The sequence below is a fragment of the Gymnoscopelus braueri genome, assembly GCF_963280865.1.
Source record: "Gymnoscopelus braueri genome assembly, chromosome: 6".
In the NCBI taxonomy this organism is placed as follows: Eukaryota; Metazoa; Chordata; class Actinopteri; order Myctophiformes; family Myctophidae; genus Gymnoscopelus; species Gymnoscopelus braueri.
The window spans coordinates 54,394,481-54,411,653 of NC_137607.1; the positions used below are offsets into that span (position 1 = coordinate 54,394,481).

The 17,173-nt window shown below is 42.1% G+C and overlaps 2 protein-coding genes across 2 annotated transcripts in view; one reads left to right on the forward strand and one right to left on the reverse strand.

The window, feature by feature from the left end:
• The window catches only part of rgl1 (ral guanine nucleotide dissociation stimulator-like 1), a 174,575-nt gene that overhangs the window by 58,485 nt on the left and 98,917 nt on the right, over positions 1 to 17,173 (forward strand). The window lies entirely within an intron of this gene.
• Positions 1,478 to 15,189, reverse strand: abhd17ab (abhydrolase domain containing 17A, depalmitoylase b). Its single transcript, XM_080431738.1, has 5 exons — positions 14,322 to 15,189; positions 13,541 to 13,920; positions 12,011 to 12,205; positions 6,701 to 6,880; positions 1,478 to 4,861 (listed from the first exon to the last, which is right to left on the reverse strand). The coding sequence occupies exons 2-5, from the start codon at positions 13,912 to 13,914 to the stop codon at positions 4,636 to 4,638; spliced, it is 975 nt and encodes a 324-aa protein (XP_080287864.1). The 5' UTR covers positions 13,915 to 13,920; positions 14,322 to 15,189; the 3' UTR covers positions 1,478 to 4,635.

The following is a 17,173-nucleotide window of genomic DNA, read 5'->3' on the forward strand; positions in this document are numbered from 1 at the left end:
ACTTGAACCGTTGTGACGAAAAAGAAAGAAGAAAACATAGGCAGAATAAAGCTATTTACTTACTCCCTGTCTTAGTTTTTGCGTGTAACCATTCCCTCATCTCTACTGTCTCTAGCCTCTTGCCACGGTGTGTGTTGGGTCATTGTGTGTCAGTGTGTCGGGGAAACACGGTGAAACCCACGCCCCTGGCGGACGCGCAGTGACGACACCCACCCATCCACCCACCCGGCACCTACCAGACATTGTTGCATGTCAGCACATTATTGCTTCCTTTACTTGTAGCCTACGCCTACCCTTTCCTCGTCTGATTGAATATTTGAATTTGATTGAATATCTTAATAGGCATAATAAATGCAAACAGCACGAGTGCAGTCTTTTTTAGACCTATAGTCTAAAAAGAATCACACACAAAAGTCCAGTGGACTTATTTTCATTGAGGTCCTATATATTCTATTCATGAACATAGCATAAAAAAATAACACCAAAATACATATCATCACAAATATAAAACACTATATGTACAGAGTAGAAAGGGGGGGGGGGTCCATTCGCATGTACCATGTAAGCTGAAGTGAAGACCACACAGTCTAATATTGATTGTATGTTTTTCATTTGGAATAATGAGTGACTTAAATCTGGCCTTGTGAATACCTACATATTTTTCACCTATTATTAGCCTATATTCTTTACTTTTAGTGATTCCAAATTATGATGTTCAGCATTTATGTAAATGCTTAACATCACACACAAACACACACACACACACACACACACACACAGTTTATAGTATTATTTAAAAAGTCTATGTGTCACACACTCACACATTGTTAAATGAATAATACACTGTATTTGTCTAGGACAACATCATACCTTGGGGCTGTGGCAATTGTGTTTGGTGTCTGGGGGAGGGGGGTAGTGTGTTTGATACAGGTCAAGCTGCACTAACTTTGCCATGTGCTGGGGGCATGTAGTGTTGCATCTGCCTTAATCCATATCCATGTGCCAAGCCATAAGAGCATTTGAGTGGGACACCACCAGACTATTCATGTAGTCCATTGACAAAGACACAGTGAGTGAGTGTATGTGTTAGGGGGAGGGTGGTTTGAGCTTAAGACCCATCTGTCTGTTTCCCCCATCTCTTCATGGTGTCAGTCTGAGGTTGGGACAGACTAAAGGCCTTGTGCTGGTATAATTAAAACAGATCATTTGGCAAGATAATAACCAAACCCATCTGTTAAACACGGGTAAAATAAAAAAAAGTTACTGTCAAATATATTGCTGTTGGTCACCAGTGATCCCACAGGGTCTGCTGCCTACTAGACTTCTCTATGGCCATACATTTAACAGATCATTGATCTTGATTTACTGGATTTAATTGAGGTGAATGCAAAAATCTATGACACCAAACATTGATTCCTTGAAAACAAAAGGAAATACAATGTTAAAAAGAGACAATGACAGAGAAATGGACATCATACTGTATATTATCAATTCATTTATTTACTATGCTCTTAAATTCTTGGAAAAAGAAGATTTCTTTAAAACTAAAAATAACAGGAAATAATAAACATATGATATATGACAAACAATCCCAACTGGCCCTCCGTCCACCACTTCATTTTCCCCAACTCTCACCAAAATCTAAACGCATAAAGATCCATATAATTCATTTGGATACAAAAGAAGACATTTCTTTAAATATATATTTTTAAACAAACTCTTTTCATGTCTGCTTAGAGCTTTTTGTCAGTATCTTCCCTTAAAGACACACGCACGCACGCACGTCACACGCACATACACACAGTCACACTGCTCTTTTAACATAACTGATGTGATGCACAAATCACAAGTTATAGTGCTTATATTCCCTAACAAATAAGCATCAAAATTGGAGTAAACACCCATGAGCCTCTACGGTCTTTTATAAACAGCTTTGAAGTAACAGCCCACAACCTGGTTCGTATGTGGCATTCAAAGGTGTTCCTCTGTTTGTCAACATACACATGATAGAACAAAGATGTAATGTATGATAATTCACCGGATAGCTCTGGAATTTGTTGAGGGAGCGATCACACAAATGCCTTTTGATTTCATATCCACGTACATACGGTACCAGACAGACATAATTTTTGTTCCAGGGAAGCTAATGTACAGCCAACAAATAGAATCTATAAAACTTTGGTTTCTATATACAATTGAACTTGGTTGTAAATCCCTATGCCACTTCAAAACAAGCATGAACAATTAAGGGTTGAGGATTTCACCCTACTATGATTACTTACAAATGGCAGAGTGTGTTTTAAAAATGTAGTTAAAAAGGAAGTTAGACATTCAATAAAGATTGGAAGGGTCAGGAATTAGCTTACGCATATGCAAAAATCTATATTTTATTAGAAAATATAGCCTGCATCTATTGTAGCGAGACAAATTATATAAAATCTCTAAGGTTCAAATGAAGTGATATCACCCCCAACGATAAGAGCAAAAAGCAATTATTCACAGGTGTGATACAACATAGTTAACGAGAGGTTTGAGGGGTCAAAGGTCACACCAGCAGCTATAAAGGCTCTGTACAACATATTCTGATACCAAGCACTGTGTAGTAAAATTAAAGTGTGCCATATTTGAAAATGTTACAAAGATGTTATGAACCTTCATGGTCTGTTCAAAATGAGAACAAATACTTTAGTATAGAACTACCTGCTCTTCTAGCCTTTTGGATTCCACTGAAATTAAGTTTAAGAACATTAAAGCTTGATAATAATAATAATCAATATGAATCTAAGTTTCCACTGTCAGTGAATACATCCATGTACTGTACCAACATGGACCAATATTAAAAAGATATTGTAAACCAGAGGGTGAAAAAGACCAGAGAGTGAGAAAAGGTGTATGAAGAGAGAAAGTCTATAACAACATCCTAGCACATTAGTTGTCAAGCACAACCAAGTTTTACCTTTAGCATGTGGTGCTAGCGGCTGAAGAATAATGTCATATTGTATCATTTAATACAACATAATAACCAGTAGCTGATGATCGGACATCCACAGTTCAAGTCCGGCTGGAGACATGTGTTGCATGTCTTTCCCCCCCCCATAAAGCAAAAAAAATAAAACCCAAAGATAACCACAATCCAATTCTAAATGCTAAAATGTCAGTATTTCATTACAGCTCTGTGCCACAGCCATCGACAGTCATTAAACACAAATAAAATGTCAACTAATTAAAAGAACGGTAGTGCAGTAATGTTTTAGTTCTTTTTAAAAGGAAACATCTGTTCATGTGTTTAGTTGTTTGCAGGGTTGGGGCAAATTCCCGTGAATTAGGTCAATTCCAAAAGTGGAACATTCATCGATGAGGTGGAGAACACTCAGTCTCAGTTGGACATACTGCAAGATGTGTTTCTTTTACATTGAGCGTCGTCAGGCTCTTCATGAAATGAAAACAGGCTGGAGGTAGAAAACCAAGGCCTGGACAATGTCAGTGCTCCTGCAAACTGTCTCCTGGGATGATAGAAACGAGAGAGAGAGAGAGAGAGGTGCTTCACTGGCAGCCATTAACAACAGGTATGAGACATAAACAAGGGTCAAATCCAAACAAAAAGGACAGTGCAGCTGCTCACAGGGACCATTCGTTTCGAGAGCCTCTTGAACTTCTGTCCTTCCAATTCAATGGAGTGTATCCCACTCTCATACAAGGCAATGGTCATATTGTTGTAGGGAGGACTGGAGGTTCTCTGAAAACTGAACTAGAACTGGAGAGGAAGTGCTGGTGTGCCGCAGCAGAGAGGGTCACGACACAGCCATTTCCATCAGACACTCTTAAAGGGGAAACTCTGCTCATATTTAACAGGAATCTTTAGGCTCTATTGTGAAGCGGACACGTGAAAATCTGATGGAACACTTCCCCAATGCCTTCTTGAAAGCTAGTGCTGGAAAATGGCTGCCAGGCCACATGGTTTCATAGTTTTATGCAGGCTGGCGGGTAGCAATTTTCCAACACAAGCTCTCGAACATACTGAATGCATTTGGCAAGTATTGTACTACTGCAGTACCCGTTATCAGAGTACTTGGAGGCCAGTCTATGATGTCAGTCATGTATAATGTCAGCACTATGGCATCAGGCATTTCTCAATTTGGGCAAAAAGCAATAGACAGGCACAGACACACACACACAAAGATTGCTGAAATGTATAGATAGATTACGACAGATTTTCACATGTTCCCCTCACAACAGAATAGGATTCAAGGTAAGTACAGCCGAGAAGTTCCCCTTTAACCACTTAAACCCCAGCATCCTTATGGTGGGGAAAGCTTTCACAGAAAATCGCGGATCGACAAGCTCACAACACGCGTCGCGAGCTTGACGATCGGCTATTTTCTGTGAAAGCTTTCCCCACAATAGCAGAAAACAGAAAATACACTAGTGTAGAGCCCTGAGGGACTCCAGTCACCCACATGTGGTTTAAGTGGTTAAACAAGTTGATCCAGACCTGAAGGGAAGGAGCAGGGCTGTAGATGGAACAGAGAGATGCTCCTGGAGATGAACCAGGAGCCCAATGGAAATATTGATGATGATGATGGTGGTGACAACAATGACGATAAGGATGATGGTGATAGTGGTGAGGTGCAGCGGTCAGGCATGCGGCGCTGCCAACTCCTGTCCTATGAAGCGACGCAGGCGCTCCAGATACTGGCTGTATAGTTCAATGTCGTTGTGTCCGGCGCCTTCCACCCAGAGGGGCTCCACGGCCTTGGGGCAGCGCTCGAACAACGCCAGGCCGTGGGAGAAGTCGATCACCTCGTCCTCCGTGCCGTGGATGATCAGCACCGGAGACGTGATCTTGGACACCTTTTCGATGCTGAGACAGAGAGCATAGATAGGGTAGGATGCGTGAAAGGAGGTCAGAGTTTAGGATTATTAGGGCATGCATTCAGGAACAGTCGTAAGAGGCAATGCCTTAAGACATACTGTAAACAAAACCTGGGATTTCCTAATTGTTGCAATCATGTTGGTCAGTTGTAAAACATTTCTCACATATTGTCAGCTATTTCAATGAGAATTCATGAGAATGTAATTTTCTTTTTACCCATTTCGTGTCACATTGCAGAGCACAGCTGTCACAATCTGACAGGACCGTTTAAACATGCTCCGTCGTTTCTGACAGTCGAATAAATCTTGGGATATCAATCTGTCATTCACATAATATAACAAATATGATATATCGTCTCTGTCGGGTGGAAACCGAATATGTCCAAAACTGTGACTTTTCAGGATTCAAATTCAAAAGTATCAAAAGTAGCAGATCTATAAGCTCAAACGAGCTTGGCTTCGAGCCACGTAGCTTGTGGATCTGCTCATTTTGATACTTTTGTGTGTCGGTGTAATATAATATGGAGATGGTTTCTGCCCGACAGCAACGACATAAAAAATAACAATCAGGGTTATGGGAGAGGAAATAAAGTTCAAGAAAACAATTCTGTTGAAATTCATTACGCCTTCGCTTACAGCTGATAGCTCTGGTGAGAATCCAACATGTTAATCGTATGCGGGTGTTAAATGTGCGTGTTGAGAGAGAAAGGAGCAGAGCAACATTGAAATAATAATACAGACTGATTCCCGGGGGAAGGCAGCTAGCCAGGGACCACGCTCAAGAAATAGACACAACGCAAGAACACTGGAGGCTTTCTCACAGCACACTGTGCATGGAGAGGCATTCCCTGGTCTACGCCATCTCCTCTCCCCACCCAATGGTACCATCTGGGACTTAACTGTGCAAAGGCTGGCACTGTCTCCTATTTACTTTGCCCGAGTGTCATTTAGGACAAAAGCAACAACACACAGGGGGGCCCTTGATTATTTCATTCATGCACGCCTGCAATTGTCCAAATCTATTGAGCAGCACAAGGAAGACTTCTACAGTAGGATGATTTATTGGTGTCATATAAAGACCGTTATAGTTATCTGGGTTTATCAGGTGAGTAATCAACCGCCTACATACTGTAGTGGGGGATTCAGATTTAACTCAGCTGAATATAATCTCACAAATAAGGATGACTGGTGCAGTGTCAAAAACTCTTGCTGGCTACACATACATACATACCTATAGTGACCATGACACAATGCTTTGTAATTCAGTAGAAAATACAAGGAATATTAAGACTGACCAGAGAAACGCATCGAAAGCAAAAACGCTGCACAGTGGAGAGGAGTTGCTCTTAAAAGCATGACCCTTTGACTTGAACAATTACTTTCACAAATGACACTGCAAGTTGAAATTACCATGCAGCACCGCCAAGCCTATTAATTGTGTGGAAATGCCAACAGGAAGCCGACCGCTCTGTGAACTCATGAAAGAACACATCTAAGAGGGAGCAGGACAGAACTAAAGAAAGACGAGGGACAGCAGCCTCTTCATCTCCATATCTTAACTTTTTGTGTTTTTTCATTAATTAATGCCTTACTTGATCATATAACAGCATTAGCTGATAGCACCACACATCAATAGTAGCAGATCCACAAGCTTGAGCTTGTGGATCTGCTACTTTTGCCGTTTTTGAATTTGAATCCTAAAAAGTAACAGATTTGGACATATGAGGTTTCGACCCGACAGAGACAATATAGAGAGATGAAAGTAAAACTGGAGACAGCATCAGAGACAAAGTTGAGGGATGACTATCCACCAAATCGGGAGACTCACTTGGGGAAGGCGTCAAAGCAGTACGTCTTCTTCGTGTCAGGGAAGGCTACCCTCATGCCCGAGGTGAGAGGAGAGTGGAGTACCACTGCGGCACATTCGTACCGTGATGCCAGGTCCACTGTGGGTACTGTTCCAATGCTCTGTCCATAGAGGATGATGTTCTCTGGGCTGATGCCGTACCTGTTTAAAACAAGCATTAGAATAAGAGATGTGATGAGAGGTCTCATCTAAACAAAGTGGTGCAGTTCCAATGTGCTGTGTAAACTAGTTGAGTGTGGCCATGTAAATATGTACTCTTTAAAGTCAACTTTTTATCCAAAAAGACAAAAAGGATTTACAGCAGAATGAGCAGATGAGTAATTGCGGAGACAAGAATATAAGGCTACAAACAAACATTGAGCGGCTGTTGATGCTCTGCTGTGTCAAGCTACCCAAGGGCAACAGCTGCAGTGAGGCAGCTCCACTTCGCACTAATGAGACACTCTATCACACTGCAATGTCCTTGAGAGACATTTACCCCCCTACTGTCCCATCTCTTCACCCCATCCCCCCACAAACCCCTCCTCCGCATCTCTATGTGTCACCGCTCTTATGTTGCCTTAGTCTTCTCACTATCGCAGTCTCCTTCTTTACACCTCACCCAATTATGATCAATAAGCTCAAAGCAATAGGTTTTGATGATACGTCAGTGAACTGGATGAGATCCTACCTGGAAGGGAGGGAGCAAGTGGTGGAAGTAAACGGCACCCAGTACCCCCCCCCCCCTCCCTGTGACTTGTGGTGTTCCTCAAGGAAGTATACTAGGACCTTTACTGTTCCTGATATATGTGAATGATATGTCATCAGCCTGCGACTGCAAACTGTTCCTGTTCGCAGATGACTCGGCCCTGCTAGTCTTGGACAGGGACAGGCTGCAGGTTGAGAAAACTCTCAGCTCTGAACTCAACAAGATCTGCATCTGGCTCTCTGACAACAAACTTTCACTACACCTGGGTAAAACTGAATCCATCCTCTTTGGGTCCAGTCCTAACCTTAGCAAGGCAGAGAGTTTCACGATCAAAGTGGGTGATGATGTCATCAAAAGAAAGGATGAAATTACCTACCTGGGCTCCATCTTGGAGGCAAACCTCTCTGGTAACAAAAACGCATAAAAAGTGATCAAAAATGTCAACCAAACAACACGCTATTTGTGGAGGATTGATCGTCTAGTCAGTAAGAATACTCTGAAGATTCTTGCAGGGGCCCTCATTCAAGGTCATTATGATTATGCATGCACTTCATGGTATCACAACACCTCCAAGGCCTTAAAAACAAGGCTCCAAACATCCCAAAACAAACTTGTAAGGCTACTTCTTGGCCTCAATCACAAAACCCATCTAACCCCTGCTCATTTTGCTAGGATTGGATGGCTTAGGGTTGAGGACAGAGTACAGCAACTTGCTATGGGCCTGGTCTCCAAGATACACCACAACATTGGGATCCCCCTGTATTTGTCAAAATACTTCCAAAATGTTAATGAAGTCCATGATCATAACACCAGAGGCAGCTCCACAAATCATGTTCAACCCAGATTTGGCTCAACTAAGGGAATGAACTCGTTCTCATGCTATTCATCAAAAATGTGGAATGCCCTACCAAAAGGAGTAAAGGAGTATAAAACCCTACTCACTTTCAAAACTGCCCTAAAGATACACCTTCAGGAGGCTGCAATTCGAAAATGGCCCCTGTCTAAGGCCTAGGCTACACGTATATGGATCTTTTACTAAACGGATATTTTAGTCCTCAGTTTTTAAAAAGAATCCCTGGCCACATGACAAAGATTTAAAAAAATCCCTGTCCACACGTAGACGCAGAAATGCATTGATCAGCTGCAAGTTTCAATTTTACATCAGATTTTATATTTACATTTATTTTATATATGAGGGGCCAAATACAAATAGCCTATACATATTTTTATTCCCATGTTAAGGCCCAATACTGCAATAGCTGCATTATTTTAATATCACCACTGAGCATACGTGAACATAAACGAAAACAACATTATTAGGGCGCAGCTGCAGCGCAAACAGTAGCCATGGTTCACATGACGCTGAGTCCTTGGTTTATAGTGGTGTTCAATTTTTTTTACATTGCCAACTCTCACATGTACATAAACGTTCAGATTTCAAATATAAAGTGCTTACCCCTGAGCCACGGATGTTACAAGGTGATCCGAACCGCGATAAGTACCTGTATCTCCCGTATTGTTCAATAAAAAGCATTTTAATCCCATCGCCGGCCATTTTCTTTTATTTTTTTCCTTTTTTTGGTAATGTATCAGAGTGCAATACACCCCCCAACCATTAGTGTCGCATGGTTGAAAGCATCGGAGATAATTTGGAGAAAATGGCCGGCGATCGGATTAAAATGCTTTTTATTGAACAATACGGGAGATACGGGTACTTATCGCGGTCCGGATCGCCTTGTAACGTCCGTGACTCAGGGGTAAGCACTTTATATTTGAAATCTGAACGTTTATGTACATGTGAGAGTTGGCAATGTAAAAAAAAATCGAACACCACCATAAAGCAGGGACTCTAAGCACCATGACTGTCATGGTATGACAGTCATGTTTCAGGGCTACGCAAACAGATGAGTTTTACTTCATCAATTCATTCCATTGTCCCAAAACTCCCCGCCCCACGCACCTTTTGAGCGGGCCACCCGCGGCCGCTCCATGGTCGCTGGATTTTGACCCGGGGCGATTGTGTTTTAGGACGACAGACCCCACATTCAACCCTTGTGCGTGCCGTGTGCGCTACTCGCCTCGGCGCAGAGAAAGAGGGTTTTCATCACACAGTGAATGAGCTAGTTTTCCCACCACTGTCTTATTATTAATTATGACATTATTTTGCCATAATGAGCGTGCCTTGTTTCATAGACTGTAAGTGTTGCTCTCTCTCTCTTCATTTATTATTATAATGACCATGAGCGGTCTGGTGTTTGTTTATGTATTATTATATTATTTATTATTATTATGATGACCATGTGCGAATGCGCGATGACGTCATCGTTTCTCAAAATCTCCGGATTACATGTCCACACAGATCCACTGAAACGCATGTTTTGGAAAACCTTCACTTATTTATCCGTTTACAAAAATATCCGTTTTAGCGGCCAAAAACACCGTTTGCGTGTGGCTGAAAGGCCCAAACGCACACAAAAATTTTTGTTTAGAAAAAGATCCATGTACGTGTAGCCTAGGCCTAAGTCTTAACCTACCCCCCCTACCCCCCCCCCTCTTTCAGCTTCTTCTTTTGTATATTTTTTTGTTCTCTCTTCATACCAGTAACCTGAAAGCTGATTGTATGACATTCTGTATAGTAGTGTGTATATCTGTCTGTCATCATGATTTGTGTGCATGGGGTTCTCATCTTAAACAAGCTGCATGCTTAACTGAGTCTTCCAGTTTAGTAGACCTTGTATTGTGAATTTGTACTTCCATGTACTGTGATTCTCATGTCTTACTAAATAAAAGTACATCAATCAATCAATCAAACCTTCCATAACCTCACTTTGCAGCTCCCTACTCCGCCCTAGTGTTACACTGCATTAGTGCAGTACCCGTGCGTTGGGTGGGGTCTGGTAGAAGCCACTACCCAACCTGTATAGTGAAAGAAACAGGGGGGGGGTTGTTTGGATTTCAAGTATAGACCAGTCATTGTAGCTAGACTGGTTGCTTTAATCGATGAGTTCTGGCTATCGGAGGAAGGAGCTATGCCAGATTGTCAAAATCATCAGTCTGTGCTCCTACAAAAAAATTATTGCAGAGTTAAAACATTCAGTCATTAAAGTTATTGCTCAGCTTAAAAGTAACTTTTAGTAGTCTAGGCTTGAGGAATCCAGAAGTGGATGTGATCACGCAAGGCTACTTCCTCTGACAAGTGGAACCTCAGCCTGGCCCTGCTCACTGAAAACAGCACCTGGTAGAGGAAGGTTGCCATGTAGCTAAGAGCATGGTGAAATTGGGGCCCAGGGGGTGAGATGTGTCTGACTGGTCGGAACCAATCAGAGCACTATTATTAATAATTAATATTAATTTATTAATATATTAATATTAATTAATTAATATTAGCACTATATATGCTCCGTTCACAAAAGCAACAAATATTGACCAAGCGTGGCCAGCTACATTGCTGCCTGCCGAGACGCCTTTGAAGTGTTGCTCAAGCCACGGTCACCGAGTAAAAGGGTAGGGTTAAATAGTACTGGGAACTGGTTAAAGGCAAGAATTGGGGTTTTCTTCCTTTTACGCAAGGGAGCACGTATTGTATTGTGGTGGAGAGAGTGAAAGGGAGTGGAATCGGTGAAACAAAAACATATGATTTAATGACGCTTCACTGCGTCATTGGAGAGCTGAAAAAAGTTGAACTCAGCTCAACCTTTTTTGTAGCATGTCACGCCCGTCATGCAGCGACAAGTGTTTGTCGTCACTTTGTACCTTTCTGTTGCTGGCTTCCACTGAAAATGATGTGCAGCCTGTTGCTTGAACACAGCACAAGAGTTTCTCATATCTGTTCAGGCCAGACTACCCCTTCTCCTCATATTTTAACTCTATTCTTCCTCTCAGTGAGTGACACAGCTAACTGACAATGTGGTCATTTAATATAACATAAAACATGAACACCCGTTTCTTCAGCCCTGCACAGCGCATTTAGTATAGTGAGCTGTATAGCTTCGGCATACAGGTATACGCTTGGACACCATTTTTGCCAGACCCAGGGGGTCGGGCCTACATGAGGCTTTGTCTGTCCCCCTTTCGTCCATACATGGGCATAAAAGAGGTCTGTCTTCCTTCTGTCCTCTTTTTGATTGGCCAAGCTTAGCGTGACGTAGCGCTCTGATCTTTCAACCACTAGGGGTCTGGCAGTACCAGGTCTCTTGGTTCCCTAGTTCCACCCCCATCTTAATGAATGCAGCCGTTCTCACTGGCTGCGCACGGATGCAGATTTTTTCCCCGCTCTGGGCGGAAATTCGCATGAAACGCATTGACCAGACGTCCGCTGTGGTCAGGTTTGGCAAGAACGTAAAGTCACGTAAAAAAAAAGAAGCTTTTTTATATAATGACTAAATCAATTAGTTTGATTAACTGTTACAGTCCTAATATACACCAAATATTATTATTATTTATTGGTTCTTGTACATCATCAAGCACACTGCCGTCAACAACAGAATGTTACAATAAAACATTTGATGGCAACAAAAAGACAAATAAAACCAAAGAATAGCATTCACAATACAACAGCATAATGGACAGAGATCATAGCATACCGCGTGCGCAGAGCGTGCCAGGCAGCATCTATGTCTGCGTACAGGTTCTTCTCGGAGGGTTTGCCGGAGCTCACACCGTAGCCCGAGTAGTCGTAGGAGAATATGTTGCAGTTAATGCGCGTGCCCAGGCCGATGTAGAAACTGCTCATCTGGCCCAGGTCTACTGCGTTACCATGGGAGAACAACACTGTGAATCTGAGAGGGAACACAGGAGAGGAGGCAGCAAATATAGAGTTACGTGCAAAGTCAAAAATGTCAATCCGTACCACTGACCTAGGTTATATAGTTGACTTAAGTACATGGTATATGTTGCTTACATGTACGTTTGTTCTACTGAAAACTACATAAAATATAATTAATGAAAACAAACATCCATGTGCCTTTGGAAACACCATTAAAAAAAGCATACTCTGACTACCTTAAAAAGTATTGATAAATACAAATTAAGACACTTGGTCCAGCCAATGCCATAATTGCAACCTTACAGATGACTGCAGGCTATTAAGGTTAAGGAACCTGTTGATCATCTGACAGACCAGTTTATTTGCATCTACTGCCAAAAAGGTCTGTGGGGTGAATAGCGCAGTGTAACAAGATTGGTTTACGGCACTGGATCTATGTCAAGGGACTTATAGCCATTTTGTACAACCTGAGTAGCAGGGTATCCATTATAAACCCCAGGTATTGTAGCCCTTTCGTTTTATTCATGAATGCAATTCAAAGCAATACGATACTTTTTTTACTCAGTGATTGCTTGAGCTCCTCCCGTTATGGTTTTGTTCATAAGCCCTTATGACCTGAGGTTTTGCCATTGGCCGTACTGCTCAGAAAATGGCATAACAATGAGGTCCATATCAGGTCTAGTTTGGATTCATTGTTGTGTAACATTAGCTTGACATTATCTGTAACACAATCCTGTCCATGTCTTTTTAATTGATTTGGTAAATTAATGAGCAGCAGTCTAGCACAACAGATAGGGGATCAGGCTGCAGCCAAGTTATTTTGCCTCTCGACATATGAAATTGAGCTCATGTTGAGCCCGTTGGCAAGATTGTCCAATGTCCACTACTCTTGTCTGTCGAGAACAAATCAAAGCCTATAGGTTTCACCGGCACAAATCTAGAGGCTAAAAAAACGTTTGTATCACATTATGCTACTGTAACACCGCAATTTCCCTTTGGGGATTAATAAAGTAGCATAAAAGCAATGGCAACATAAAAATGTCAAAAGCAGACAAAATAGGTGAAAACAATTCATGTGTGAGGCGGGAGGAGAACAACTTTGAGACAGCTGACTCAACACAACAGTGAAGCAAGTGCAGGAAGTAGAAAGAAAGAAACTGGAATAAGCGGAAAAAAGACAGACACTATGTCTGGAGACAAGACGCAGCAGGGTGTGAGGACGTTTCTGAGGAAGTGTGATATACCGACGAGTTCAAAAGGTCACAGGAAACAGTCAGCACAATGCAACGCATAAAGCTATTCATTGATTGGTGAACAACTAGTGATTAGACCCGCTGAATTAACCCACCTGGCGGTTGGGGCACAGCGAATGTACATGCAGCCGATTCTATTGCCCCTGCTAGAGCGGGTGAGGAACACCTCTGTGGCATCGAGCTCTCTCTGGGAGTACTGGAACTCTGCCCGCTCCGTCAGGTGGAGCTTCCACTTCCCCTCCACGCCCCCAGAGACGCCACTCCCCCCTACGGCCACGCCACTCCGAGCCCGTAAGCCCGATGGCCCGGTTGCGACCGGTGCAGCAGCGGCGGTGGTGCCTGCCTCCAAGTCGGGCAGGAGGGCATACGTAGGCTCAGGAGGCAGGAAGGCGAGCTTGGCAGCGATGCGACCCGGACAGGGGGGACAGCAGAACAGGCAGCAGAGCTCACTGAGAGAAAGGCCATTCATCCTTATCTGCAGGGGGTGGACATTAGAACAAGAGAATCACTGTCCTAATGACCCTACTACATTGAGCCCCAATGTAAGACAATGGCATAATTATAACAATGTCATAAGGGGTACAAGGCATGCTGTGTCTGGGAGCACCAGCAGCATTGAGAATTATGTATTTAATATAGCTTATACAGCACTAGCCTTGGATCAAGACTATCATAGATGTATTTTATCGAGTCTGACTTTTGATTTAGATACGAAAGTCAGACTACAAAATACATCTATGATAGTCTTGATCCAAGGTTTTTAGGAAATAGCAAAACAATTTAAATGTACATTTCCTTAACGGTAAGTGAACAATGCACAGTTATAATTCTTGACATAATCACAGTTTAAAACAACAACAACAACATGGGGCCTACCTGTTGATTGGAGCTTCAGGGCAAAATATGTGGAACAGGAAACAAAACCCAAAAAAACACAACCACTGTCCAAAAGGTTAGCTTTACTGAACACAAACCCAGAACGTAAGAAAGTGTCCAGACAGTCAGTGAGCAAAAAGCAAAACGTAGGCTATAAAGCTAAGCCTACTTGTCTGACAGCGACGTGTTATGTTGAACCTATGTGGTTAACTGTCAACTGTATAGCAGTGGCTGAAGTCCACATCACATCCATCATGGTTCCAGTTGCAGAGGAGACGATCTCAGACAAAAAAGATAAAGTGGCTTAAACCGCCTTGAAGAAATATATACCGTCTTCCTCCTGTTTAGTTTGTATTTCCTTTAGTTTTTACCAATGTTGACACCGAGCAGCATTCCTTCCCGATGCAATCTGTCTTGACCTTCTCGAAGGAATGAGACAAAAATAAATAAATAACAAAGAACAATAATTCTGGATACTTTTCAAACTGCGACTAAAAAAAAAGAGAGAATCATCGAAGGCGATTGCAAAGATCAATGCTAATATGGCAACGATCACACTTGTTACAACGTTTACATTGTTTGTTTGTGTGTGTGTGTGTGTGTGTGTGTGTGTGTGTGTGTGTGTGTGTGTGTGTGTGTGTATCCAGGCTGAGCTAACCGGACACAATAAACACCGACTGCTCTCTCCACTCGATGTGCACGAGACTCAAAACGCGGCTCCCAAAAAACAACGCGGATTCGATTCCTCGAAACGAACACGAAGCGGGTCGATGGTTGAGTTTTAACCTAATAATAGTCAAAACGGCTGTCATTTAGATTAATCCATATGAATGTGTGCGGTGTTTTTCCCCTTCTCCCGTTTCACCGCTTCCGGAAGTGACAGCTGACAGGATGTGACGGAGACATTTTCCATTGCCTCGTCATCATGGGAAAGTTGTGGCTTGTTTTTGTCTCAAAGAAATATGACAATATAGGCCAGTGGTTCTCAGCCTTTTCAGGCCGCGACCTCCCTAAATAATCATATTTGAACCGGGGACCCCCATCCTGATAAGCACTAAGTTGGAATTGTAGGCATTACATTTAGTTTGACTCAGTTCCCACAGAAATATTGTGAAAATAGTGTGAGCCGTGGCCAATGTTTGACCAGTTTTTATAGTATAGTTTGTAAATTATTTTGGTATTTTTTCATTTAATTCCTTTAGGTATTAAAAGTCTTAAAATCATCAAATTGTCACTTTACTGTCATCTGGGGACACCCCCAAAATCATGTGGGTGGCGGGGGGGGGGGGGGGCTGGGGGTCCTGACCCACAGGTTGAGAACCACTGATAGCCTATAGCCCACTGTTGTATGTTGTTCCTTAAATCCACTTAAACCCTGGCCTATATACTTTCTTGAACATGACAGGGTCCATGTCCATTTCACTTTTCTCTATTCACGGTAAATACTAAATAGCCGATTTACAAGTTTGTTGTTGTGTGAGCTTGTGGTTAACAATCAACAGGCTAATGTGCTTGCCTTGTATGGACTAGTAGATGCGTCTTTGAGCAAGTGCGATATAGAGTGGTTCTCAAACTTTTATAATGTCGAGGACCCCCCATTTGATAGGCTATGCATTTACAAAACAGGACCCCCATAATAACTCTGACAGTGTACAAATTGAACCAAATGGACCTCGACCTGTAAGGGTCCATTTGGTTTAATTTCTACACAGTCAGAGTTACAGAAATGTAAGGTTCCATTTGGTTCCTAACTATCAATTATTTTCCCGTGGACCCCCTGGGGACCCCCTCAAGGACCCTGTCCCCTGGGGGTCCCCACCATACCCAATTTTGAGAACCACTGAGAGAGAGGTAGTAAGGAGTCAACTGTGGAGAATAGTGGTGATGAGGTGCTCATGGAACTTCCATGATGGAAGGGAAACCTTGTTCCAGGAACCACCTTTCTACATGAGAGTTGCTTAATAGTAATACTATGTTTGGGAAGATTGAACTTCACTGAAGAACAGGTAATAATGATAAAGATGTCATAACAAGTGTAAGACAAGACAATATTATATTTAACTCATTCAGAAACCTTCAATACACTTGGTCTGAGCAGTGTTAATTTTGTCGACTAAGACTAAAAGACTAAACGACTAGATTTCGAAATTTAGTCGACTAAGACTAGACTAAGACTAAAGAAGAAGACTAAAATAGGACTAAAACTAAATGGTGTGTTATTCAAAAGACTAAGACTAAATCAGAATTTGCTGTCAAAATTCACACTGGGTCTGAGGATCCAAATGGGTTGCTTTGATTTGTCTGACAGCAGCCAGGTCAGCCAGGAATGTAGCTTAGCTCATGTAAATTGGATACAGATGCCACCTGTAAAAAGGCCCAATGTAGTGAAGAGGCTACCGCTGATGTGGCAGTGGGCAGGGCTCCCTGCTGGTACTGTATGAGCTACTATATGTATGTGTAGAACAATCAACTGGTCTGCTTTAAGTCTTTATGCTTTTACCTGAATGTGTATACTACTAAGCAACATGATTTTGACAAGTACAGGAATGTGCATCTGCCTTACACCATAGCCTATTTTGTAAGAAAAAAAAATAGCATGCCAATAAAGAATACCAGTAAAAATTACATGCTCTTCTTTTAAAGAAAACAAAGTAAACAAATAGGATAGTTAATAAGGAGCAGATGCCAATCAGTATTAGTGTACTATAGAAGTAGTTAATAGCTATACATAATGGTTAGTAACAACATGATATTTTTCCATAAGGTAATGGCCATAAATCATACAGGTAAACCATGAGTATCGGATTTTAGTATGAGTGACGCAGGGAACGGTATTGAACTCTGTGGGGTGA

Bases quoted from the DNA above. Each gene is read 5' to 3' on its own strand.
- abhd17ab (XM_080431738.1), bottom strand. From the start codon at position 13,914: ATGAATGGCCTTTCTCTCAGTGAGCTCTGCTGCCTGTTCTGCTGTCCC. The intron at 6,881-12,010 runs GTATGCTATGAT...TGTTTTAAACAG, and splicing joins TGGCACGCTCTGCGCACGCG to GTACGGCATCAGCCCAGAGA. The intron at 4,862-6,700 runs GTGAGTCTCCCG...TCTCTGTCTCAG, and splicing joins TGCTTTGACGCCTTCCCCAA to CATCGAAAAGGTGTCCAAGA.